At 45.3% G+C, this 26,137-nt stretch overlaps 1 protein-coding gene across 5 annotated transcripts in view; it reads right to left on the bottom strand.

Annotated features, from left to right (window-relative positions):
* Positions 1 to 26,137, bottom strand: part of MYLK (myosin light chain kinase) — a 203,928-nt gene that overhangs the window by 151,749 nt on the left and 26,042 nt on the right. For 3 of the 5 annotated variants that reach the window (XM_038583049.1, XM_038583048.1, XM_038583047.1), the window contains one exon: positions 23,005 to 23,172. The exons of 1 other annotated variant lie outside the window; for it this stretch is intronic. In XM_038583049.1, coding sequence (XP_038438977.1) covers positions 23,005 to 23,169 — 165 coding nt within the window. In that variant the 5' untranslated portion in view covers positions 23,170 to 23,172. Of the gene's footprint in view, positions 1 to 5,182; positions 5,309 to 23,004; positions 23,173 to 26,137 lie in introns of those variants that run through there. One more of the 5 variants, XM_038583050.1, reaches the window with a different exon arrangement.

Here is a 26,137-nt window from a genome sequence, read left to right on the forward strand (position 1 = left end):
AGTGATGACAAATGTAAAATAAAATGTGATACCTTTCATTAGAGCATGCTAACTTAATAGTTAAAGTGATTACTAGCACTTATGGGAGTAGGGGGAAAATAAAAATTCTTAAGTGGTGCGATGTGAGGGTAACAATTTGAGCTTCATTTTTCTTACCTATAAAATTAGCATAGTAATGCTGATCTTATACAGCTATCTTCACAATTTGGAAATAGCTATCAAAAGACTTAAAAAGATTCACTAGGTCTAATATCTGTCTTAGGAATTACCAAAGATGTCCATGATGATAAAATTTAAGTTCTTTAAAAGATTAAATATTAGAAACCCAAGGCCGAATATAGTTTATTTAAAATACTTAAAAACAATAAGATAAAATACTCAACATTATTAAAAATTATAATCTTGAGGCATAAAAGAAAACACTCATTAAATAAGAAGTAAAAAGGGAGCTTACAAACCATAGTTTAATATGTATACTATATTTATAACCATATACTTTCTTCCTATCATAAAAAACTCAGAAGTTTTTTTTTTACAAAAAAATGTAAAAGCTGTTATCTCTAGTGGTGGATTATTTGCTTTTCCATGTTTTCTGTATTTCCAATTTTCATCTTTATGATGAATGTATTATACTTTCTTGAAAAGCACCAAAACCAAAAAAAAAAAAAGAAAGAAAAAGGAAAAGCACCAAAACAGGTGAAAAACTAACTTAGTGAGGTTCAAATTATGCAAATTTGCTAGGAGCACGCTTTCACGAAAGTAAATTAAGAAAGGGACTTGCTGTGACTAGAAGCCCCCACAGAAAGGAAAACTGAGAGGATGGCATGTCCTACTTGAAGAAAATTCGGCTGAAATGGGCGTGGGTGGTGACCAACTGGAATAAGATGAAAGGGGCTGCGGCTGCAGCCGAGCAAGCAGCAGGCTCCGGGGAAGGCCCTGGCCCCGGGGCTGAGGCTTGCACACGGGTGCTTGGAACGGTGTCCTCATTCCCTAGCTGGAGCCCCACAGGATGGCTGAGGCGACTTCAAAGGACAACAGAGTCCATGTGCCACTCGCCCAGCAGACAGCCCCTGCCTCTGCCCAGAGAACCTCGCAACGGTTAACTCATCCTGCAAGGACTGGAGTCCGTGCTTAACTGCAAGCCCTGAAAGAAACACTGACCGGCAGGCCCGGCCAAGTCCCTTCTGGTTTAACTGGTTTCAACCTTTGAGCTGGAGTCTGCAGCCGGGCAGAGCCGCCGCCGTCCCCAGCCGAGTCCCCAGCCGGGGCCGCCGGGGCCCTTGGCAGAGTCCCGGGCCTGAGCTGCGTCCACAGAGCGGCCCAGATCCAGGGCAGGGAAAAGCAAGGAGAGGCTGGGCGCCAGCCTCCTCCCAGCTGTTTTCAATAAGGCTCCACTTCTGAGGTTGCTGGCAGACCTCTGGAAAGATCTGAACCAACCTCACATAATGTTTTCCATCAAGCCCACAATGAAGTGATATTCTCTTAACTCATGAACTGCACACGAAACCTTTTTCTTGTCACTCCTCAGCTCCTCTCCTAAGCAACCTACAGACAGGTCAGGCCAGGGTTACGATGCTTCTGTAGGGTCACTGGAGACCAGAGCAGAGGCCTTCCAAGGCAGTTACCACTCCTACTCCTGCTACACGGGACGAAGGGGATGGACACCTGGCCCCACTCGCACACATCACTACATTTGATCCCCCCAGGCGCCCTGGAAGGTCAGTAGTACTATGTTAAGTTTACAGGTAAGACAACTGAAAGTCAGAGCAGCTTAATTTATTAGTATAAGATACCCAAATTCATGCTTTTTCCACTATAGCCTTTCAGGGAGTAATAGGACCACAGGCAAGAAAGTTCCAGACATCAAAAAACTATTCCAATACCACCTAGGCTTCTGATAAGATTTTTCATCAGCGCCCCCCACCCACCCAGGGAATATTCTTGAGAGCATAATTAAGCACCACATCTTATTTCATGACTGAATAAATTAATGACTCCTGGAACAGCCTAAGATGGATCCCACCTTCTCTGTGAGGTCTTGGGAATGCTTCTTGCCTATAGCGTTGGTCACATATTTTATAGTATTTTATACTCTGGCCAGAGAGCATAGGGTTTTGTTCAGTAACCTGGTGTTTGCTCATTCATCACTCAACAAAGGCTTATGGAGAAACCTTCCCAGGTACCGTGCCAGACATTTGTAGGAGATGCAAAGACAATGAAGGACCAGTCTCCACTCAGGGAGTACCTACTTTTACAAGGGGAATAGAGAGGACAGAGTCAACATAGCAAGTCTTACACAAGTTATGTGCAAGTCACATGTGTGCACATGGTGTCACTTCAATCAGGCTGCATCAACGCAAAGAACAAGAACACAGTCTTCAGTGTTTCATGTCTCACAGGTCCTAGTACAGCATGTGCTGCATGCCTAGGTCAGTACAGAAGACATGGAACCAAAAAAAGAAGACATGGACCCTACCTGAGGAAGCCCCCTATCTGCTGCGTGGAAGGCAGTGTCCACCCCTAAGGGCTCCTTGTCTGGGACCCAATGAAGACATATTGACAAATATGCTCTGAATAAGGAGATGATTCCAATGGAAAGATGAAAATTAGTGGATATGCAGGGCAAGATCTGATGTGTGGAGAGGAAAAGAGAAAAAGAAGAACAAATTGTAATTCAAGACTTGAGCCTGTGTGGTTGGAGGAATCTCTGAGCTTGAAACTACGAGAGCTATCCCAGCCCTCTCTAGTCAGCATCTGACACCAGGACACAGAAGCCAGCACCAGGAGGTGAAGCCAGAGGACAGATGCAGACTGGGGCCCCGGGAAGGAGTCTGGCTTGGAGAGCAGTTTGGCAGACATAGGGAGAACCAGACAGTAAGCTGAGGCAGGAAGACGCTGGTGGGAGGGCATGTAAGCAGACAATCCGAGTGTGCATGTCGCAGATCAAGGAGCAGATGGGCCATGGAAACTGGTGCTCTCTCTCATCCCTTACTGATGGCAGTGCAAGCCAAAGGCTAGCCTTTCGGAAAGTACTGGAATTTAAAAGCGCCCCAGCCTTTTTTCCACTAATCCCCCTACTGTAAACTAACCAAACCCAAGAAAATAATATTAAACATGGAACTGAAGGCTTCATATACCAAGATGTTCACCAGAATCCAATCTATAAAAGGAAATATTAAAAATCATCTAAATAACCACCGGTGGAGGAATGACTCAGTACATAGCAGTATATCAAATTTAATGGAATAGCATTAAAACTATGTTAACAGCGGTTTGAAAGATGAGATGTTGGGTGGAAAAAAAAAAAACTATTTTGGCAGGATACAAAATAGTATGAATGATTTTAATTATGACTACAGGTTATTAATGATTTATTATATGACTGTATGAAGCAAATGCACTTTAAACAATGCCACAATATGGGAGGTTAGTATCCTTATTTTATAGATAGGAAAGGGACTTCGAGAGTAAGTAGGCAAATTACCCAAGGTCACAGCTAGTAAAGGACAGGCCTGAATTCAAAATCAAGTCTGACCCCTGCCCCTATGAATACTACAGTTATCCCTATGTTGACAACAAAAAGAAATCCTCAGCTTAGCAAAGAAACACAAGAACCATCAAACAAATTATAATAGTGACTCTATAGCAAGGGGGAACTGTGATGGCTTTAACCTTTTTTTTCCTACTTCTGCTTTTCTTTTCTTTTTTTTAAAGGCTTTCTTTCTTTTTTTTTAATTTTTTTATTTATGATAGTCACAGAGAGAGAGAGAGAGAAAGGCAGAGACACAGGCAGAGGGAGAAGCAGGCTCCATGCACCGGGAGCCCGACGTGGGATTCGATCCCGGGTCTCCAGGATCGCGCTCTGGGCCAAAGGCAGGCGCTAAACCGCTGCGCCACCCAGGGATCCCCTACTTCTGCTTCTCTAAGTTTTCTTAAGCATATTGCATTTTTTACTTTAAAACATTCTTAGAGCAAGACTTTTAGGGCCCTGTTACGGCAGACCAGTGATCCCGATCCTATTACTGGTATAAGTCCTATCATTTGATTAGGCAACTACTATGTGCTGGCACACTCCATGGTGTGAGGTAGGGATTACTATTCCCAGCTCATCTACGACATTTAGAAAACATAGTAGAAGAAATTCACGCCCAGATCTCTTGGCTGCAAAGCCCGTATTCTTTCTACACTTCCCACAACCCCACTGCACAGAGGTTCTTGGTGCCCTGCCCTGACGTTTTATGACCATGGGAGTCTTGGCAAGTATGTTTACAAGCACCAGGCTGGCCAGTGCTCTCCGAAGAAGTAGTCAAGGTAAACCAGGCCTCCCGGAGGAGCCAATGAACCTTTGGCCACAGCTGGAGTCCTGTCTACTTATCGCAGCTTCTACTCCTGAAACTTGGGAAAGGTCATGGCTCTCACCTGGCTCAGGGCCACAAAGGAGATGAGGGAGGGAGGGAGGGAGGGAGGGAGGTAAGTAAACAAACAAACAGGTGAAGGTCTGAGCCACTTTGGGAAAAGCCAGTTTGAGTTCTGGGGAGGAGAGGATCACAGGGCAGAGGACCGTGACAGAGCCAGGGTCTTCTACTCTTCTGCCCAAATCTTTCATCATCTTTCACCACCTTTAAAATCTAGATCATTCCCCTTATTTACACACAGATAAATACATACATATCCACAGATACACGCCATCTGGAGAGCTCCCACCACTTATCCTGTGGTGGCGTCTCCTGAGCAACTGGTTTAAGTTTTTAAGGACAAAATGGTTCTTGTACCCGATCATGATCTTTAGGAAGGTTATATATAGTCAGATCGCTAGCCCATCTTTAGCAACTATACACACTGTACAGCACTCACTTCTGTGTGCTATTCTTACCCCATTTTTTCCCTTTACTCTTTTCTGATCCCTCACCCCCTCCATCCCAGTAGAGGATCCTAACCATTATAAAACTTAATCTTATGTGGGGGTAATAGCACCCGGGGGGGGGGGGTGTGAAATTGGGGTTGGGGAGGAGGGGCAAAAATCTTTCTTTTTAGGTATGAAGCATATGCTTAGATGCTCTCATCTGCTAATGTACTAAATATATATACGCATGTACATAAGCAAATACAGAGTATAGTAATATAGAGCCACTAATCTATGAGTCGATCATGTGCTTGAGCAGCCCATCAGTTAAGAGAATACCTTCTGGATCGTCAGATGTATCATTCCCACAAGGCAGGTGACGCCTCCTCTTCCACTGTTTTGGCCACTCCCACACGCTCCCAAATGTGCAGCAAAGCCCGCAGCTGTGACCTTTGCTTCCAATGGTCCCCCTTTGGTGGTTTATAGAATAACCTGTAGGGGATGTGGATGTATTCAGATGCAGATTTCTCGGTCTTACCCCAGTGGGTCTAGGGTGGGAGCCTTCAAGCACCCCAGTGGGTTCTGATGGACCCCTTGTAAGAGCAACTCTACAGTATCTCTACTAATGACTCAGGCCCCTAGGTGTCCAGATTTCATCCCATAAATAGCCATACCCTGGCTGCTGAAAATGCAGGGGTAGAAATGGGGTGTGGGCTCATTGATTTTGTTATAAAAGAGCTTTGCCCCAGGTAAGTCAGTAGTCAAGTGCCAGTGCTCGTGTTATGTGTGTGGGGCTGACTGGCACTAGGTCATTATGTTCATGACTTCCAGAAACCAGTGTCTCCTCTCTTCTTCCTGGACGTAACCTTGGCAGGTCACCCTGCCCTCTGGCATTCTGTGAGGTGGCAACTGTCCCTGAGAAGCCTGGCTGTGGGGGCTGCAGGCCAGGGAACCAGTCCCCACAGCCTCAACTTCCCCTCACTGCTCACGGATGATGCAAGCCCCGCATGACAGGCTGTGGAAAGTATGTTCAGGAGCTTGGCTCCTCTCAGCCTAATGCCTTTTAAATCAGGATCCAGATTTGATTTGCTTTTCCTTGTCTTCCAGGTCCTTTTTTTTTTTTTTTTTTTTAACTCCCCTGTCAGGCGTCCCAGGGTTTGGGGATGGGTGAGCCAAATCCTTCACACTTCACAGGCAACCCTGCCTCCCGAGCCTGTGCCTGCCCATCTCAAATGCCAGCATGCAATAGGCCCCACCCTGCTCCCGCTGTCATTGGCCCGTCCTACACCCTGCTGGAGTCTTCTGAGAGGGATGGGCCCGCATCTCTTAGGAGTTGCTCAGGGACCCCATGTGCCAGCAGATGAAAGAAAACGAGCGGCCTGTTTCAACCTCACCACCACTCAGACAACTCTGCCAAGGCACAGGTGTCCAGTCACTGTCACCTCCCTTTCAGGTCACACGGCTCTTGAGCAGAGGTGGAAGACAGAGATTCAACTTGAAGGAGCCTTCGAGTCTGACATGCAACATCGACACTCACTTCCTACCTTCTCAGCACGTCAGAGTTCAACGGTACGTGGTGTGGGTGTAGACGGGTGGATTTGAAGCCTTGGCTATTTGAGAATGTGAATCCGTTACATGTAGGGAAACTCCTTTAGGTCCTCTCTGTCATATTTTTATCCCAGGTCTACCAGACATCCTCCCCGTAATGAATGTTTGGTCATGTGATTTAACCAGCCACGGGAGTCGGCCTTCCTAAGTGTCATAGCTTCATGGAGCACGGGGCACACTCATGAAACCACTAGGTCTCTACCCTAAAACCTCATTTAAATTTTATTTTTATAGCAGGAAGAGGCACTGGAGTCATCTGATCTGAGCTCCTCATTCATGGATGAGAAAAATGAAATCCCAGGGGCCGGAGAGAGTTAGAAGCAAACACCCAGGCCCCTGACTGCCAGCCCAGCCCTCGTACTGTCACACTAGTCCTAAGAAAAACCAGTTCCCTATGACAACCAGCAAACTTCCAAGCAAAGATGCTTGTGAAGGATGGCATCTGAGCATCACCAGGCTGACCACAGTGGCCCAATGTATTTAAATCTATCCTTGTTAGCTACAATCTATCCAGGCCTTACTAAAAACCTACCATGGGCAGGGCACCATCCTAGAAGTTCTGGAGAGCGCAAAAATGAGTAAGAAATCGCTCTCAAGGGAGCTCTCTCATTCTAGTGACAAGCATAGAAAAAAAAAAAAAACAAAAAAAAAACCAGCACATAAAGCCAAAGATATACAGTGTCAGAAGACCTCAGGTGACTCAGAGGGAGGAGGCCATAACGGGCAAGAAGCAGGATGGGCTCCCCGAGAGAAGCGGAAGAGAGTCTGGATAGCGCTCTTACAGATTTGGGGTCCAGATTCTAGCAGAAAGATGACATGTCAGAGGCAAAGCCCAGGACCCGCTCAGGGATAGGGGGCCCAGGTCCCAGGGCAGTCAGGAAGAGCCCTGGACTGGCCCCGTATAGTGGAGAACAATGAACGTCGGGAAGGGAGTCCGTACTCTAAACCTGAAAGCTTCTGGGTGGAGAAGTGCTCAGAGAAGAACCTCACAGTAGATGAAGCCTGGAAGGGGCTGAGTGGGGGAGCACTGGGAGCCCTGGCAGGTTAGCCCAGCCCTGGGGGTGGGAGCCATTCTTCAGCTCTACCACCCAATAGCGGATGGGCTGATGTAACTCAGGGAAGGTGATTGGAAACTTGACCAACTTTGGTTCAGGTTGTGATCCCGGGGTCCTGGGGTCAACTCCCATATCAGGCTCCCCACAGGGAGCCTGCTTCTTCCTCTGCCTATGTCTCTAGCTCTCTTTCTGTGTCTCTCATGAATAAATAAAAATAAAATCTTTAAAAAAAAATAAACTTGACCAATTCTTCAATTCAGGTCTCCCTGAGAGCATCATGTTCTGGGATTCACTGGGCCTTCATTCATACATTTCATTCCATTTAACTCTGCTTACTTTTCCCCAGCTGCTTAGAAACAGGAGCTGAAGTAACTAGCACTTTCTACCCTCTAACAAACTCAGAAGGGTTTTGTGCACTATAAAATGCTATACAAATGTATGGCACATTATGGAAAAATAAGAAGTTTCACTGATGGATGAATGGGTAAGGAAAATATTATTCAGCTATTAAAAAAAGGGAAATCCTGTCATTTGCAAAAACATGAATAAAACCTGAGCGTATTATGCTAAGTGAAGTCAGAGAAAGACAAATACCATATCATCTCATTAATACGTAGAATCTAAAAACGAGCTCATAGGTACAAAGAACAGACGTGGTTGCCAGAGGCAGGGAGTAGAAGGTAGGCGAAATGGGTGAAGGCATTCAAAAGTGCAAACTTCCGGTTATAAAATAAGTAAGTCATGGGATGTAATGTACAGCTGGGTGACCACAGTTAATAATACCATATTGCAGGCACCTGGGTGGCTTAGTCAGTTAAGCATCCAACTCTTTTTTCCTTTTTCTTTTTTTTTTAAGATTTTATTTATTTACTCATGAGAGACAGAAAGAGAGAGAGAGAGAGAGAGAGGCAGAGTCACAGGCAGAGGGAGAAGCAGGCTCCATGCAGGGAGCCTGATGTGGGACTCGATCCCGGGACTCCAGGATCACACCCTGGGCCAAAGGCAGGGGCTAAACTGCTGAGCCACCCAGGGATCCCCGCATCCAACTCTTGATCACAGTTCAGGTCTTGATCTCAGGGTCATGAATTCAAGCTTGGCATCCATGTTTTGCATGGAGCTTACTTTAAAATAATAATAATAATAATAATAATAATAATAATAATAATAATAAATTGTATATTTGAAAGTTGTTAAGAGAGTAGATCTTAAAAGTTCTAATCACAAGAAAAACAATCTTGTAACTATGTATGGTGATGGATGTTAACTAATCTTACTCTAGTGATCATTTGCAGGGTATACAGATATTGAATCATTATATTGTGTACCTGAAACTAATATGTTATATGTCGTTATATCTCAATTTAAAAAATAAGACATGATCATGGGGTACCTGGGTGGTTCAGTCGGATGAGAGTCTAACTCTTTTTTTATTTTTTTTTAATTTTTTTTAAATTTTTATTTATTTATGATAGTCGGGGTGGGGGGGGGCAGAGACACAGGCAGAGGGAGAAGCAGGCTCCATGCACCGGGAGCCCGACATGGGATTCGATCCGGGGTCTCCAGGATCGCGCCCTGGGCCAAAGGCAGGCGCCAAACCACTGCGCCACCCAGGGATCCCAGAGTCTAACTCTTGATTATGACTGCAGGGTTGTGAGATCAAGCCCCATGTCGGGCTCCACACTCAGCACAGAGTCTGCTTGAGACTCTGTCTCCCTCTGCCCCTCCCCCTGTTTGCATATGTGTGCTCTCTCTCTCTTCTCTCTCTCAAATTAATGAATAAATCTTAAAAAAAAAAAAAGACATGATCAGAACAAAATACAAAGAAAACTCCAACACCAAGATGTTGGAACTGAATAAAATAATAAAATGTTAAAGATGGAAACAACTGTCAAGACTGTTTGGTTCAACTCCCCACCTGCTTTGTAGATCCCAAATACTACAGAAGCTCACAAATGAGAGTCCAGCCTCCTTGAAAACTTCCCGTTCTAAACTAATACAGTGGCTGGCTTATAGTAAAGTGCTCAATAAACATTTTTAAGTAAACCAAATCCAAACACTCTGAAGGGTACCATAAATAAAAGTAGAACATTAATGACATAACAGATTAAAATTCAGAAAATCCATAGGCTGAACAAATCATCTTTCTTTCCTACGCACCTACCAGGACCTGGGATTTGGGTATGTATTTAAAAAACTGACATACAGTCACCTGGGTGGTTCAGTCTGTTAAATGGCTGCCTTCAACTCAGGTCATGATCCCAGGGTCCTGGGATTGGTCTTGAGTTGGGCTTCCTTCTTCTTAGGGAGTCTGTTTCTCACTCTGACTCCTTTCCTCATTTGTCCTCTCTCTCCTCCCCTCAAATAAATAAATAAATAAATAAATAAATAAATAAATAAATAAATATTTTTTTAAGAATTAAAAAAATTGGCATATGAAATAGGAAGCACACACAATAGTATATAAATCATAAAGCTTCAGATTGCAAAGGGCCTTAATGGACATCTAACTTGTGATCTGATACAAGGGAATCTGAGACTCAGGGAGGTTGAGTGGTTTGTTGAAAGTTTTAAGGCAACTTCAGAGAAATGAGAACCTAAGTCCAGTGTTCTTTCCAAACATGTTATGTTAATCATCTAATTAAATTCTAAATTGTAGAGTGCAGAATACAACTCTTCTAGAACGTGGCAATGGAAAAGAACACAGTGAGCGGAAAGAGGCTTCAGAGAAGAGAAAAAGTCTAATTTTCTGTAACCAAAATTGATAACCCATTAGTTGCAAGACTGTTGATGATGGGGATCACATTCTCTTTTTCTGTGTAGTCCCAGTTTCTAGGGCACAGAGAAAACTCATGTTAGCCAATTTTTAAGGAAGCATTATCTTAATTATTAAAGTTAGAAGGAAATTGCATATTATAAGAAATGTGAGCATCTCAGGTCCTGCAGAAACTGTATCTATGCCAGACCATACTGATACCTCCCATGCCCCTGCTCTCATTCTAGTAACAAATCTCTCTTTCCCATGCCAAACCTGGAACTTCATACCTCCTCCCTTGGGCCACCATGAGCATATAGTTAGAGTAAGGAGAGCCTAATTTGGTCTCTCTCTCATTGCTCATCTTGCCACAGAACTCTGTTTCCATTTCAAGGCAGATAGTCATAATAACTGGAAAAAAGTAGTAGGTGCCTAAAAGCCTCCTTAGTAAGGAGACAGATGCATCCAGAAAGCATCAGCCTTCTTTTTACTCCCTAATAGGTAAAGTATCGATGTGAAATTAAAAAAAAAAAAATACACACACACACACACAGACACTTAGGGGCTACTGGGTGGTGCAGCCGACTGAGCATTCAATTCTTGGTTTCAGCTCAGGACGTGATCTCAGGGTTGTGAGATCAAGCCCTCTGTTGTGCTCCGCACTCAGGGCAGAGTCTGCTTGACATACTCTCCCCTTCTCCCTCTATCCTCCCCCCACTCATGCTTGCTAGGCATGCATGCTCTAATAAATATTTAAAAATATGGGCAGCCCAGATGGCAGGGCAGCCCAGATGGCTCAGCGGTTTAGTGCCTGCCTTCAGCCCAGGGCCTGATCCTGGAGACCTGGGATTGAGTCCCATGTCAGGCTCCCTGCATAGAGTCTGCTTCTCCCTCTGCCTGTGTCTCTGCCTCTCTCTCTCTGTCTCTCAGGAATAAATAAATAAAATCTTTAAAAAAATAAAATAAAAATAAATAAATCTTTAAAAATAAATTTTAAAAATACACTTAACCTATAACAAAAAAAATGTCTATTGACATGGTTCCAAGTACTTTCCCAGTTTTAGGTAATGATTATGTAGATGCTTTTACGCAGTAGGATCAGAGTGTGCACGGGGTCCTTGCTCTCCATCTCTTTCCATTTTGCATCATTCATACTCATTTCCATTGATGGATGTAGCTCCCCAAAATGACAAGATTATGCAATATCTGCCATGTTGACTTGTTTATTTAGTCATCTCCTTTTGAGCACAGACTAGTTCCTTTTTTTGTTTAGATAGTGCTCTGAACATCTCTGTACCAACTAATTTTTCCTTCCCCATTAATGAGTTAGAATATGGTGTCAAAAGCAGATTCTTGGCAAAACATATCAATGGTTTGATTGTTCCTGTAATATTCTGTTGGTCTGAGCCTCAGAAAGGCTGAGCCAAGTGGTGCTCCCAACAAAGGAAACCTTCACTTGTCTCCTCATAGGTCAACAGTGAGCTCCTGGCATCTTGCACGTTGCTGGTTTTCAGGTACACACATACTTTAACTTCTGTTTAATCGCTCCCACTGCTGTGCAATGTGTTTTGATGCAGTGCTGTATATTTTTCCACATCCAGACTTTGCCTATGTTTTTTTTGACATAAACTGAGTGTTCATCTTTGACTATTTATCAAATGGAATCTGGACACCAACTCGGACAGATATATCAAGCCAATTTTATTGTGTTTTTTAGAAACTGCGTAAGTCTTCCCTATCTATTGTTTAAAACTTCAAGCAATGTGCATAAAGTAAAATGTGAAAGTTGAGGGCAAAAAGTTTCTTTTCCCTCCCTGCAACAGTATCACCCTCCAGATATAACCACTGAAGTCATCTATTCTTATCATTCTTTTTTTTTTTTTTAAGATTTTATTTATTTACTCAGGAGAGACACACAGAGAGAGGCAGAGACACAGGCAGAGGGAGAAACAGGCTTCATGCAGGGAGCCCGATGTGGGACTCAATCCCAGGCCCCCGGTGCTAAACCTCTGAGCCACCTCGGCTGCCCTATTCCTATCACTCTTATCTGTAATTCTAGCTAGAACATCGTGTCTATTTCTGGGTTTAGAGATTTAGATGGCGGATTCCCACTACGAGTGATGAGTTTCGATGACTTACACTGCCTCCCCCTCGCCAGTCCTATGTTCATTGGTAGGTCTTCTATTGGACATTGATGGCAAGATCACGAATTCAAATGCGTACAGAGTCTGGGCAGGACACCCAGCTACAGGCAGTAGGTGGAGTCAAGGAGGGTCATGGCCCTCCCTGCCTACCTTTTCCTCTCCCGTTAGCAATATGAACATGGCTAGGGAAAAGGCAGCAGACAACTTGTTTGTGTATTGGGGGATGACTAGGAATGGGGAGGACCATAGCAACCTGGCAAAGATGCCCTCAGATGCAGGCAGCAGCACCCACTGCCCAACTGCTGCCACGTGGAAGGACTGACAAGTCTTACTTTGTGAGCAAAGCCATTCAGAAATAAGTTCTGGTGTGTCAGCTTTCCATTTGCAAATCTTAGCTCAAATTTTTTAAGAATACCACTGGCCAAACACAAAAGGTCTATGTGCTGTATATGGCCGATCAGTTGACCATTTTGACCTCTGTCATTACAGTTTTAAATCACGTACTCGAACGTGTTATTTGATCCATCTGTTTTAGATGGTATCTCCTCACTTTGCACTCTGTAAGTGTAAGATGAGGACATTAGTGTCCTTAGAGTTTTCTCGTCCCCTCTTTTCCCGTCTCTACCTTCCATTCACCATTCCTTTACTTTTGGCTTTCCAGAGCTTACAGTTTACTTTCTGTTCTGTAACTATAACTAACACTTTTGAATTTGTCTATGGGTTGATTTTAGAAACAGGACAATCTTAAAAAAAATTTTTTTTTAATTATTTGAAAGAGAGAGAGAGCGAGCACGTGCATGAGCAGGAGGAGGGGCAGAGGGAGAAGCAGGGAGCAGCCCAATGTGGGGCTCGATCCCAGGACCCTGGGATCATGACCTGAGCCAAAGGCAGATGCTGAACTGACTGAGACACCCAGGTATCCCTGCAGGACAATTTTCTTGATGACATTATATTGTATAAATATTTTCTTCAAACATCTGGTGGTGGGCAGCCCGGGTGGCTCCGCGGTTTAGCGTGCCCAGGGCATGATCCTGGAGACCCGGGATCGAGTCCCACTCGGGCTCCCTGCGTGGAGCCTGCTTCTCCCTCTGCCTGGGTCTCGGCCTCTCTCTCTCTCTCTCTCTCTCTCTGTCTCTCATGAATAAATAAGTAAATCTTAACAACAACAACAAAAAAACATCTGGTGGTCTTGAATTAACTATAATCTATAATAATTGAAGAACTAGTTCCCAAATGTAGGTAGCTGGTGTGGGTTCTCCATCTCTTGGGTTAAGTCCTGTCTCCCTGAATGAAGGGCCCAACCGCACGCTCAGGGCACCTGAGCAGGACACACCTACTGGCAGGCTTCACTTAGAACATCTGGGCCTGGAGCAACTAGACAGACAGCATATCCAACCACTTCACCTGCTGGCAAAGTAAAAAGACATTCTTCTGAAATACTAACATCCATAGAAAGAGCTTTAGTTTTCTCCATATGGATATATTTTTAAAAGATTTTATTTATTTATTCATGAGAGACAGAGAGAGAGAGAGAGAGAGAGGCAGAGACACAGGCAGAGAGAGAAGCAGGCTCCATGCAGGGAGCCCGAGTGGGACTCGATTCCGGGTCCCCAGGATCAGGCCCTGGGCTGAAGGCGGCGCTAAACTGCTGAGCCACCGGGGCTGCCCTCCATATGGATATTAAGTAAACATCCTTTAACCACCCTGACCTCTGTCCTACAGCCCACTCCTAGTCTCCACATGCTTCTACCTCACATATGAGGCTCTCACTCCTGCCAAAGCCTCACCCCTCAGATGCAGTGGCAGGCAGTGCTGACATAGCCTTCCATGCAACCTCGAGAAAAAAAATCTCTCACCCCTCACATCCCCTCCCCTGTTCTCAGTACAGCTCTGAACTAATTCTCTTTGCAATTCCCTATATGTTCATTTCAATGGCATATCTGGAGGGAGGAGAACCAAAAAAGTCTGTTTAGTCTGACATTTTGAACCAGAAGTGGCCACCTGCTGACAACTGTGGTGGCTCCAGCAACACATTTCCTATTCTCCTGCTTCTCCCGTGAATACCATAGGAACTCTGTAACACCTAGGCAGACCACCACCAGCCTCCTCGCCATGAGAATTCCTGAGCCCCCTGGAAAGGACAGCTAGGGAAACTTTGGGAGCACATTCAAGTTAGCTAGATACCAAGATCATCATTCTTCAATGAAAGTGGAAGACAACGATTCTTTCATCAGAGATTACATATTCCTTTGAATGAATCTTATGCCCTAAGTAAATGCTCAAGAATTTAATATCTTATTTCTATTATAAATGGATCAACTATTTTTGGGGGGGATCAACTATTTTTAATATATCTTCTGGCTGTAGTCAATGGTTTTTGGAACTGACTTAAATATGAGTGGTCTCGATCAGCCGTCCAACAGGGATGACAGAAATGTTCCATAATCTGCAGCTTCATGTGGATACGGAGCACTTAAAATGTGAATGGTGTGGCTAAGGAACTGAATCTTAAATTTTATTTAATTTTAATCTTAACCTAAATTGAAATAGCTACATGTAGCTAATGGCTATTCTACTAGATAATACAGCTTTAGACCTCGAGGCAACTCATTCTCACTGAGGACAATGAACAGTAACTGATAAAACTGTAAACTGATAAAAGTAAAAAATGAGTCATACATGTAAGTACTATAGGAATCTAGAGAAGGAATTCATCCAGAGAATGGAGGGTTAGAAAGTTCATGGTTTTTTTTGTTTTGTTTTGTTTTTTATGATAGTCACACAGAGAGAGAGAAAGAGGCAGAGACACAGGCAGAGGGAAAAGCAGGCTCCAGGCACCGGGAGCCCGATGTGGGATTGGATCCCGGGTCTCCAGGATCGCGCCCTGGGCCAAAGACAGGCGCCAAACCGCTGTGCCACCCAGGGATCCCCAGAAAGTTTATGTTTAGATCTATGTGTCAGTGTGAAAAATAAATGCCAAAAGATGTGAAGCAAAAAAGACCAAGTTGCAGATTAGTATACATACATGGGTCCATCTGTATATATAAAAGCAAATGCAGATACACACTTCTATTTGCAAAGAACATTTCTGGAAGGATACATGAAGTTGACAGTGGTTACCTCTGGAGAGAAGCAGCACAGGTCAAGGCAAGGAACTTGTTTACGTTGTTTGAATTTTTATTTTACAGATAGTTAAACATTTAAATCATTTTTTTCTCTATAACAAAATTACTTTAGATAATTCACAAATAATACATTTTTAAAAGGCCAAAGCAGACAACTCTTTCCTGTGGTTATTACTCACGAATGATCTTATATGATTATTGGAAATATTCCACATCCTAGGACCATGGCTCTTCTGTACTCTAATAAAATGCTTTTAAAAAGAAAGCATCCTTAAGGAGAGTAGCATGGAGGAGGCAAAATTTAATTTGGACTCCTATGCTGGATGAGATGGAGAGGAGGAGAAAGGGCATTCTTGATAAAGGCACAAGAGGAAGGGTGTGGATGTGTGGGTAAACAGTGAGGGCTCTAAAGGGCCAGAGATTGGATGGGATAAGGGGAGATAAGACCAAATCCCAATGAACTTGACTGGCAAGAGGTCTAAAGCCTTAGACCCTACCATCTTGGTTCTTGGGGGCACCCATCAGGTGACAGGCATCATGCTACTCCTAGGGCACAGTGATGAATAAGAAACAGTCACTGAGTTCAAGAAACCAGATGAGACATGTGACAGGAATGGCATCACCTAGTGTGAAAAATACAAGATGTGGGGGCGTCTGCCTTCAGCTAAGATCATGATCCCAGAGTCCTGGTTTCGAGCCCCACATTGGGCTCCTTGCTCTGTGGGGAGTCTGCTCCTCCCTCTCTCCCTGCTTGTGTTCTATCTCTGTCTCTCAAATAAATAAAATCTTAAAAAAAAAAGAAAGAAAGAAAGAAAGAAATACAAGATTTGGACCCAAAAGTACTGCCTCCATCACTTACTGATATAACATTAACAAGTTTTGTAATCATTCTGAGCGCCCTGTTCCTCTATAAAAAAAAAATGGGAGCACTTGGGTGGCTCAGTGGTTGAGCATCTGCCTTTGGCTCAGGTCGTGGTCCCATGGATCTGGGATCGAGTCCCACATTGGGCTCCCTTGGGGGAGCCTGCTTCTCCCTCTGCCTGTGTCCCTACCCCACTCTCTGTGTCTCTCATGAATAAACAAATAAAATCTTTTTTTAAAAAAAATGGGGATAAGGCTACCTTACCACGGGGATGAAATGACTAAGTTTACATGCCTGACCCCAGAGGGCCCCAACAATGCCACTAGTCTGCCTATCACACCCTGCCCCCATTCCAAACCCCAGATCGACAGGAGATAAAATGCTTATTTACCCTTTCTCCTCAAAAAGTGAAACCAGAACAAAGTCCCCGTTCTGTGTCCTGTGGGCTGGGTGAGCGGGGCTAGGGCTGGCTGCACTAGGAGGAGGCAGCCAGGAGAGCCAGAGGCGCTGGACAGCCAGGAGCTGATGGCAAAGGCCTCTAGGCAGCGCTCAAGGGCCTCCTGCAAGGCTGGGGGACATTAAGCAGGGGGTGGGACAGTCAGATCCGCACTGCAGGAAGAACAAACTGGAGGCACAGAGTCAGGAGGCAGGAAACAGGTTTCCCACACCACTGCAAACCCTCCCTCAGTCTCTCTAAACTCCCACAGCACCAGCAATTTGTTGAACTATTCCAAGCCTCTAATTCTACACTGTCCTATCCTACTGTGGTACATACACACATTTTTTTTTTTTTCTCCCAAACTCCCATCAAGAGTTCAGGAGGCACAGGACAAAGCAGATCCTTTACTCGAATTTCTCAAAGTAACCGAGCGCTTCTGAGTTAGCAGTGACCTCACCGGGCAGAGGTCAGTGTGGGATGGACACGATCACTGGCTAAGACAGAAACTGGGGACTTACGTGCTCGGGGGTCAGGTCTTCTCTGTTCCCGTCCTCCACCCTCTGCAACTTAAATATAAACATGCCTTGATGAGGTGGGGTTGGCCCTTCATTGCGAAGCAGCTTCAGTCAACTCGGAGACCCGGGTCTAGATGGAAGCCTCATTTGGGCTGGAATTCTCAGGAAACACTAGGAAGCATCGGCTCATTCGATTCAGTGCGGGCAGCCAGGGCCGCTCACCATGTTTGCTTTCTCTGATGAGAATGAATTCCAGGGCAGAGGGGAGGAAGTCTCCAGTAATTTCAATATATTTCTCCACCATCTTGCCCCTTTCATATTTGACTCCGTGTTGGGGGAAGCGGCCTATGGGCACTTCAGCCGCCCCTACAGTAATAGAGCTGGAAGAGTCTCCGTCAGCCCCTGGCGTGGTGCAGCCTTGGTTATCTGCGCAAGGAGCCCCCACCCTGGGGCTCAGCCAGGCTCAACAGTGATGACACAGTGGAGCATATTCCTCTTCTCACCCTAGCGGCATCCTGCACGACAGAGTCCCACATCTGAGTTTTGTCCACTGTCTTCTTTCCCCAAGCAAACAGCTGCCCCCAACCACCCTGCTCGGGCCTAGCAGGCCTTCTGGCAGGAAGAGGCCCACACAGGCATGGAGTGGGTTTGGGTCCATTTGGCAGACAATTCTGAGATCCCTGCTACTCAGAACATGGGGGATGGTGTGGCTCCAGTGGGCACATCCTTTAGGCAGACAGATCCTGGCTGTGAGGTGGGGATATAGCCCGATGAAGGAGCCAGGGCTTCTAGAATGTGGGCTCAGGTTGCCTGGATCTGGAGATAGGACCGAAGAGATACAGATCCAAGGTTGATGAGTTCTTGAAAAGATAATCTCCAGTTGAGAGAGCCAAGAAAATTTTTTAAGAGGTAGGCAGCTTTGGCTTAATCAATAGACCCTGATTGAATAGTGGTTTTATAATGACATTATAGAAAATGTCATTAATAGTTAAATGATATTAACTCACCTCCTAACTCTATGTGGTTGACTTCCTCTCATCGATCCTAGACCCTGTCAGTTCAGGCCAGATGGCCAGAGCCAGGGAGGAATGAATTCTTCTAGAATGATTTAATTGCAGGGCCACTAACAACTTAGAATAAGGTACTCTCCTCACTATTGGTCAATTTGGTAAGGGTCTCTCTTTGGTAAGGTTTTTTTTTGTTTTTTTGTTTTTTCTTTTTTTTATTGCAATATAACTGACCTCTGACATTATGTTAGGTTCAGCTACATAACACAATGATTCGATATATGTATATAGTGTGAGATAATCACATCAAATCTAACATCCATCACAACACAGCTATAAATTTTTTTCTTGTGATAAGAACTTTGAAGATCTACTCTCTTAGCAACTTGTAAAAATACAGCACAGTATTATTAACTACAGTCACCATTCTATGATATCTCCATGACTTCTTTATTTTATAGCTGAAAGTTTGTACATTCCTGCCTTTACCCATTTTGCCTACACTCCACCCCCACCTCTAGTAACCAGCAATCTGTTCTCTGTATCTATGAATTTGGTTGTTTTTTTATCTTTTTTCTTTTCTTTCTTTTTTTTTTAGATTCCAAGTAGAGAGATCATACAGTATTTATCTTTCTCTGATCTAAAAGAATTTTTTTCAGTCTTCTCTATGTCTTCTTCCCTATTTATTCCCATCAATTAAAAAGACAGTATCTCCACTGCATCTCATTGGGTGTTTATCAGTTAGGAACACGTTTTTGTAAAATTTCATGTGTGAATAACTACAGCCAAAGATCCTATTTTAAAAAGTGTTTAAGCTGTAGGATTTTGTGTGTGTGTGTGTGTGTGTGTGTGTGTCTCTTAGTTGCTTGTCATTATGCTCCCTTCACTTCTGTACCATCAACCTATGCCCACCCCCACCAATTCTCAATGTTCTGGTTTGTTGCCTCATGGGTTTTTTTTGTTTGTTTTTGTTTTTGTTTTTGTTTTGCCTCATGGTTTTAAATTGGCTGCTGAGCACCAGGTATCATACCTGCATTCAAGGCAGAAAGCAGAGGAGAGATGGAACATGAGAACACCAGTGATTTTTTTTTTTTAAATCAGAAAAGAGCTTTCCTGGAACTTCTATAGCCAACTTCAGCCAGAATGGGTCACTGAGCCACCTCTAGCTAGAAAGGAAGCCTCTACAATGGCTCCTAGAGTAGAAAAGATCAAGGATAAAGGGAATTGGTAATGGGTTATGTGTTGGCTGTCCAAAAGGTCTGCCATAAAGTGGAGAAGCCCTAACGGATGTGACATACTGAGACCTACAGGGCTGAACATCTCATAGTTTGGAGCTTCTCAGATGTGAGCCATAAGAAGCACCTGTGGTCCTACTTTAATGTGACCAAGTCTTCTTGATAGAAAGAGGGGCTTTATGCCTATGAATATAGGTATAATAAGGAAATGAGGACAGGGCAGCAACAATTTTCTCTTTCGGAAATAAAAACAAGAAGTACAAATTTGAACCAACTTTCTAATTACCAGCTTTGGAAGGCAGCAGGAAGCAAACCTTTCTAACTTCCTCACACCCTGGTGTCTGCTGTGTTTCTCTGCAGTGATGGAAAGGTCCTTGTGGTCCCTGTTCAAAAAGAGCTGGGACATCCCAGTACCCTCTACACCAGGCTTTAGGACTCGAGCTGGTGGTGGCACTTTCAAGAGGGCCGTAGATGGAGCTCCTGGGAGCTGCCACAAAGAAGAGAAGGGTTCATGCTTGCTGCAATGAGCACCAGCCTGGGCCTAAGCAGTAGCTTGAAGGCTTAATTTTAGAAATTCATTCATAAGAGATTCTGCAAGAGCCCAGTTAATGAAGAGCTGAGGTCCTGATGTCACTGTGAAGACACCAGGATTGGTTTGGTACAGAATGAGCACCTGGAACAGGATGTGCCCCAGCACCTGGACGGCAAAGTCATGTGGCTGCAGCAATGAAGGGTAACCTGCATTGGAGGAAGAGAACCATGGGCTATACTCAGTGGGTAACCTTGTTTGGAGCTCAATCTTTTGTAACTCGCAACTCCTGCTCAAAGCCCACGTCACTCCAGGTTAACTCCAGCTTGCTTCTCCCTTCTCTGTGGGCATCAGGGCAGGAACACTCCCTGTTCGACTATGTCTCTGGTAGCAAAACAACCGGCATCCTCATTCTAGAATCTTCTAAGGTGACTCTTCCCTACTGCAAAATATCCCTCTGCCCTTTGGTATGGTGATTATACATACTTGCAGCACGCTAGTTTAAGAGCATTTTCTAGGACAGCCTCTCCCTCTGTGTTTCCACTCGCAAAGCTCTCAGATGGAGCTAGATACTCCATCTAAGATCTCTCTGGAACTGTCTTCCTTCTGTGTCTGCTATCCACCAGCATGCTGCCAAGGTGTTGTTCTGCATTAATTTCAGGCAGGTTGGAAGGGGTAAAGTAGCTCCGCAGGCTGACTTTTAAGGAATGCATTCACTTTGACATATAATCCACACGCAACATAGAAAGTCAACTTTCACCAATAGAAGCAAAATGAAATTTTCAAACACAGAATGCTGTACTTTTAAAAATGCTACAGTCAACATTGTGAAAGCATTCGACCCACTGAATTGTTTATCTTATGACAGTTAAGTTTATGTTATGTGGATTTTAACTCATTAAAAAACTACTGTATTACTATGCTTCTTAACCGTATGAAGTGGTTTTACCATTTTCTCCCTCAACTTATTTTCTTTTCACATTCCTGTAGGCCAGAAATACAGAAACCACCAGCTGTTTCTTCTCAGATAAGAAAACCCAGGTCCATAGAAGGTGTGAAACCAACAGGAGGATGACCAACTAACAGAGAACTTAGTTGGCTGATGCCTGGGTCAGTGCTCATTCTACAAGTTTCCAAAGCAAATAACTCCAGGGCATGGTCCCTTCGTGACTTCCAAAGGCAGCAAAGGAAGTAGAAGTACCACCATGCTACAGAGGAAGCTAAGTCCTCTCTTCCTCTCCACGTCTGCCAGGATTTAAGAACAGGAATTCATCTGTCAGAGGCAGGAGTGCAGGAAAGAAGGTACTGGAGTCATTTTTGCTAAGCCATTTTTTTCCAGTTCATTTTTTATATATTATCTTTTAAGTATAAAGTCAGTGTTTTATAACACACTCACAAAGTGGTCCAGCCACCATCGCTGTCTCATCCCAGAACATCTCCATCAACCCCAGTAGGAACCCTCTGCCCATTAGCAGTCCCTGCTGCTCCTCCCTGGCTCCCGGCAACCACAAATCTACGACCGCTTTGCCTATTCTGGACATCTCCTACCCAGAGAGGCATTCAGCATGTGGCCTCTTGTGCCTGGCTGCTCTCACTTAGCAGGATCTTCTCCAGCGTGCATCCACACTGCAGCATGGATCTTCGGGTCGCTCCCTTTCATGGAGTAAGCCAAAGCTAAGTCCCCAGGGATTCTTTCCCTGCTTCTTTCCTGCCAGCTGCCGGGATGTGGGGGTAACCATCAGGGCAACAGAAGAGAGCCTTCATTCTGGCAGGGCCCAGAAAGAAGAAACAGACTCGCCCAGCAGCGTCCACCAACATTCCCCACGATCCTCTTCAAGGGGAATATGTGACAAGGACCATGATGTCCGACTCACTGGCGAAGAGTCTTAACTATGAGACTGCATGGGGCGCACATCACATGCGGCCTATGCACTCTCCAGATGGTGAGGGCCATCCTACACAAGGCCAAGCCTGGTGCTGGAACAAAGGTAAGGCCCAGTGTCACTTGGGATGAGTGACATGCTTGCTCCCTTTCTTCTACAAGAGTGGAGGGGCCTCTTAAACTGTAGATTCATAACGCAACCTATGAATTTCTCATCACCTCAGCTGTCTTTTTGCTCAGGTCAAAGGCTTCTAGCCTCTCAGGTGTTTCCTGGGGTGGATTCCCCATGTTTAACTCAGGACAAATAATACCCGCCAATGTCCCGGACTCCCACGTGCATCTCCCCATCAAGCTGATGATGTGACTTCCTGGCGGCCTGAGCCAGCAGTGTCACAAGTCTCCCCACTGGGGCATAACCTTAGTATTCTTACAGCGGTTCGTCAATGTCCCTGCCATCGTTTTCTCTGTTCTAGCACAGGGCGGACAAGGAGTTACCATGCCTAATTTGCAGAAGAGTAAATGGAGCCCCAGTGGAGCAAAGGACCCGTATTCATTAGCACAAGGGACTCCATCTCCCACCCGGATGCTCTGGATGCACCAAGCAGATACATGAGAGGCTATTTCACAAAACGCTCCTTTGAGGGAGGAAGTGAAAGAAAATTTACAGCCTGTTCTCAACTGTCCAGCTTTGAGGACACATATTTCAACCCAAGCTGCATGGTTCCTGCCACCAGCCCTGGTCATCAGCCATGCTTAGGCAGCACATACCCAGAACATGCCCTATGTTAACAGTAAAACATCCCAGCATCCCTTCCCAACCCAGACCAATGTCAACCATAAATCAAACAAGTTGCGTAAGCTGAGAGACATTCACTTGATGTGTGGGTGCGGAGAAAACCAGGCTTCCACAAGCTCCAACCTGCTGGGGCATGGGCCGGGGAAGTGGTGACGACCCTGCCCCATCTCCTCTCCGACCTCCCCTCCAGCCACACTTCTCACACTTCTTACCCTCCCTTCAAACTTGGCGGTGGCTCCTTCTCTGATGCAGAGGTTCCGAGGGGGCAAAATGAAAGCAGGGGCCTCTGTCGGGGGTGCAGACCCGGCCCTCGAGTGATCCACACTGACGGAGGTTTTAGAAGCCTGTGTCAAGGCGGCCAGCTTCACATCCCCCATGGTCTGCAAACAGGAAGGAAGACCAGGTCAGATGAGACAAAGTGCAGCCCCTCGTCCCTGTGCATGGCCAGTGGGCGCCCCGTCAGGTCAGGGCTGGCCTGGAGCTCTTCTCTGGGAATGAGAGGCTCTGTGTCCTCCACATGCAAGGCTGCCAGGGTGAGGCTCAGCCCGCCCCAGCACCAGCACCAGCACAGGGCCACACACCTGCCTCCCCTACACCCTACAGAGAACTTCGAAGAAAGGGGGCAGCTAGGGACACCTGGGTGGCTCAGGGGTTGAGTGTCTGTCTTTGGCTCAGGTCATGATCCTGGGGTTGTGGGATCGAGTCCCATATCGGGCTCCCTGCAGGGAGCCTGCTTCTCCCTCTGCCTGTGTCTCTGCCTCTCTGTGTGTGTCTCTCATGAATAAATAAAGTCTTAAAAGGAAAGGGGGCAGCTGGAGCAAGAATGGAGGGACCAGCTGATCTCAGCCCTTCTACAGCTGACATCTAAAGCCAGTATTTAATAATCGCTGGCTCTTCAGGATCAACATGTAAACCAGGCACTCACAACAGAAAGTAAAAGCTGCTTTTGCCTGAACTGTGAGAGGTCACAGGCTAAAGAAAAACAGGATCCATCTTCCCAGAAAGGAAAGAGTTTGGGGTTAAAACAGCAAGGATCCTGGCTGAGGTGAGGAGAGGTGAGAGCGAGCGGATGAATGAGGGAAGGAAGTGGGTCTTGGGAGGACATCCCACTTCTGGGGACCAGATGGTGGAAAGCCTCGCAGGTCACAGAACGTGGCGTTCTAAGATTATTCAGGCTAATTTCTCCATTTGCCACCGAGGCCCGGAGAGGGTAAGTCACTAGCCCAAAGAGACAGAGCAAAATGATGGCATCATTGGCAAGAATACCTCAGGCTCCCGGCTCCTGGCACAGGGCCCAGTCAGGCCTGGACAGGATGTCGATGGGGGCTGGCAGGTTAGCTGGAGCAAAGGGACTTCCTTGGGATTGATTCCAGAAGTGGAATTAGTAACAGGTGCGAATCTGAGTTCTTGGTGGTAAGCAGCAGAACAGACTCTGGCTGTCATAAACAGAGAAGGGATTTGTTGGAAAGATGGGGAAGGAAGGGCTCCCCACGTCCACAGGAAAGAATGGAGGACAAGGCTGGGAAAACGGGCAGTGGTTGAGAGAAGCCGGGGGGGGGGCGGGGAAGGGGTGATGAGACCCTAGGTAGTCACTGGACGTCCACAGCCACCACCTGGAGGACAGCTCAAGTACCCCTGCTCTAGGTTCCAAGCCAGGTGGGAGCCTCAGCAGGCTGGGACAGCTCCAGATTGGGGATCGCATCTCACTGGCCATGGAACAGGTGGTGTCAGGGGCATGTAATTAGTTTGTTGAAATTTCTAACATCTAATAAAAATAAGTAGGGATACGCCTTTTGAAGCTGAAGCTCAAGTAACAAAGAGCCAGGTTTGTTTATAACAGAGCACGTCCTCTGCTTGACAAACCCAGCTCTCTCTTTTGCCAATAAGGTATTAGCTGCGCAAACAAAATCCTTTCCAAATGATAAGCCTCACAGGTTCACAGCGGTAGATGACAATATAAGCAAAGCTTCTGTAGCACTTAGCCTCCACCAGAAACTGTTCTAAGCACTTTTGAATAACAGGTCATTTGCTCCTCATATAAACACTATGAGGTGGATAATCCCATCATCCCCATTTTATGGATTAGGCACGGCAAGATTAAGAAATTTGCCCAAAGTCGTGGCATTTAGTAGGGGCCAGGACTGGCACTTGGACCCAAGAGCTCCTACTCTTAACCACCGGCCCTCTTACCCCCTTGGATGTGGTTAGAGATGGCTGGTGGGGAGAGGGGTCTGAGGTTGGGGTAGCAAGTGAGAGAGCTACTAGCATATACACATAAAATTAAGGTTTTCTGCATGTCAAAATATACCATCAACAACATTGAAAGACGGATGGGATAAAGTGTTTGCAACAAAAACAAAGGACTGGAATACTTTACATCTGAGAAGGAAATGGCCCCACAGATAAATGGGCAGAGGCTATGACTCAGGCAGGTCACAGAAGACAGACAAATGGCCACTGAAACAAACGGACATGGCCTGACCTCAGTGAGAATCCAAGAGCGCAAATTAAGAACAAGCTATTGTCTTTCTTAAAAAACTGACCACACTGACATTTAAAAGGCAAGATAACATAAGACTGCGGTGAGGCGGCACAGTCACACCCTCCTGGGGGGGCTTATAAATTGCCAAATTGTTTTCCGGAGAGATGGCATCAAAGAGATCCTTAAAAAAAAAAAAAAAAAAAGGTCCACTTCTCCTCCCAGAAATCTTACATTTAGCAATACTGGGAAAGAATCAGAGATGCAGCATAAAATTCATCTCTAGGAATGTTAATCACATTATTTATAGCAGAAGAAACTGAAAAATAACCCTGTGAAGTAGAAACAGAAATGAAGGGCAGGCCGGGTGGCTCAGTGGTTTAGCGCTGCCTTCGGCCCACGGTGTGATCCTGGAGACCCGGGATCGAGTCCAATGTCGGGCTCCCTGCAAGGAGCCTGCTTCTCCCTTCTCGGTCTGTGTCTCTGCCTCTCTCTCTCTCTGTGTGTGTGTCTCTCATGAATAAATAAATAAAATCTTTTTTAAAAAAGAAAAGAAACAGAAAGGAAGACCCAATTAAGTATCTAACAGTGAGAACTGGCTGGAAACAGTGCAATATCAGGCAGCTGTATGAGTGAATGTTTACAAGGAAAAATAATGAATGATCTAGGAATTTTAGACTCAAAATAAGTTTTGTTATGGAATACTTCATTCATACAGACATACAGAAAAGCAGGAAGGATGATAAAATGAGCACCTCAGATGCCTATCACCTAACTTCAACAATTAACACCTATCTGGTCCAGCAGCACCACCCAAGGGGGCAAACCCCACAGTCCAGCAAGGCCGCTCTGACTGTGCTCCTTTC

Source organism: Canis lupus, chromosome 33, assembly GCF_011100685.1.
Source record: "Canis lupus familiaris isolate Mischka breed German Shepherd chromosome 33, alternate assembly UU_Cfam_GSD_1.0, whole genome shotgun sequence".
Lineage (NCBI taxonomy): Eukaryota > Metazoa > Chordata > Mammalia > Carnivora > Canidae > Canis > Canis lupus.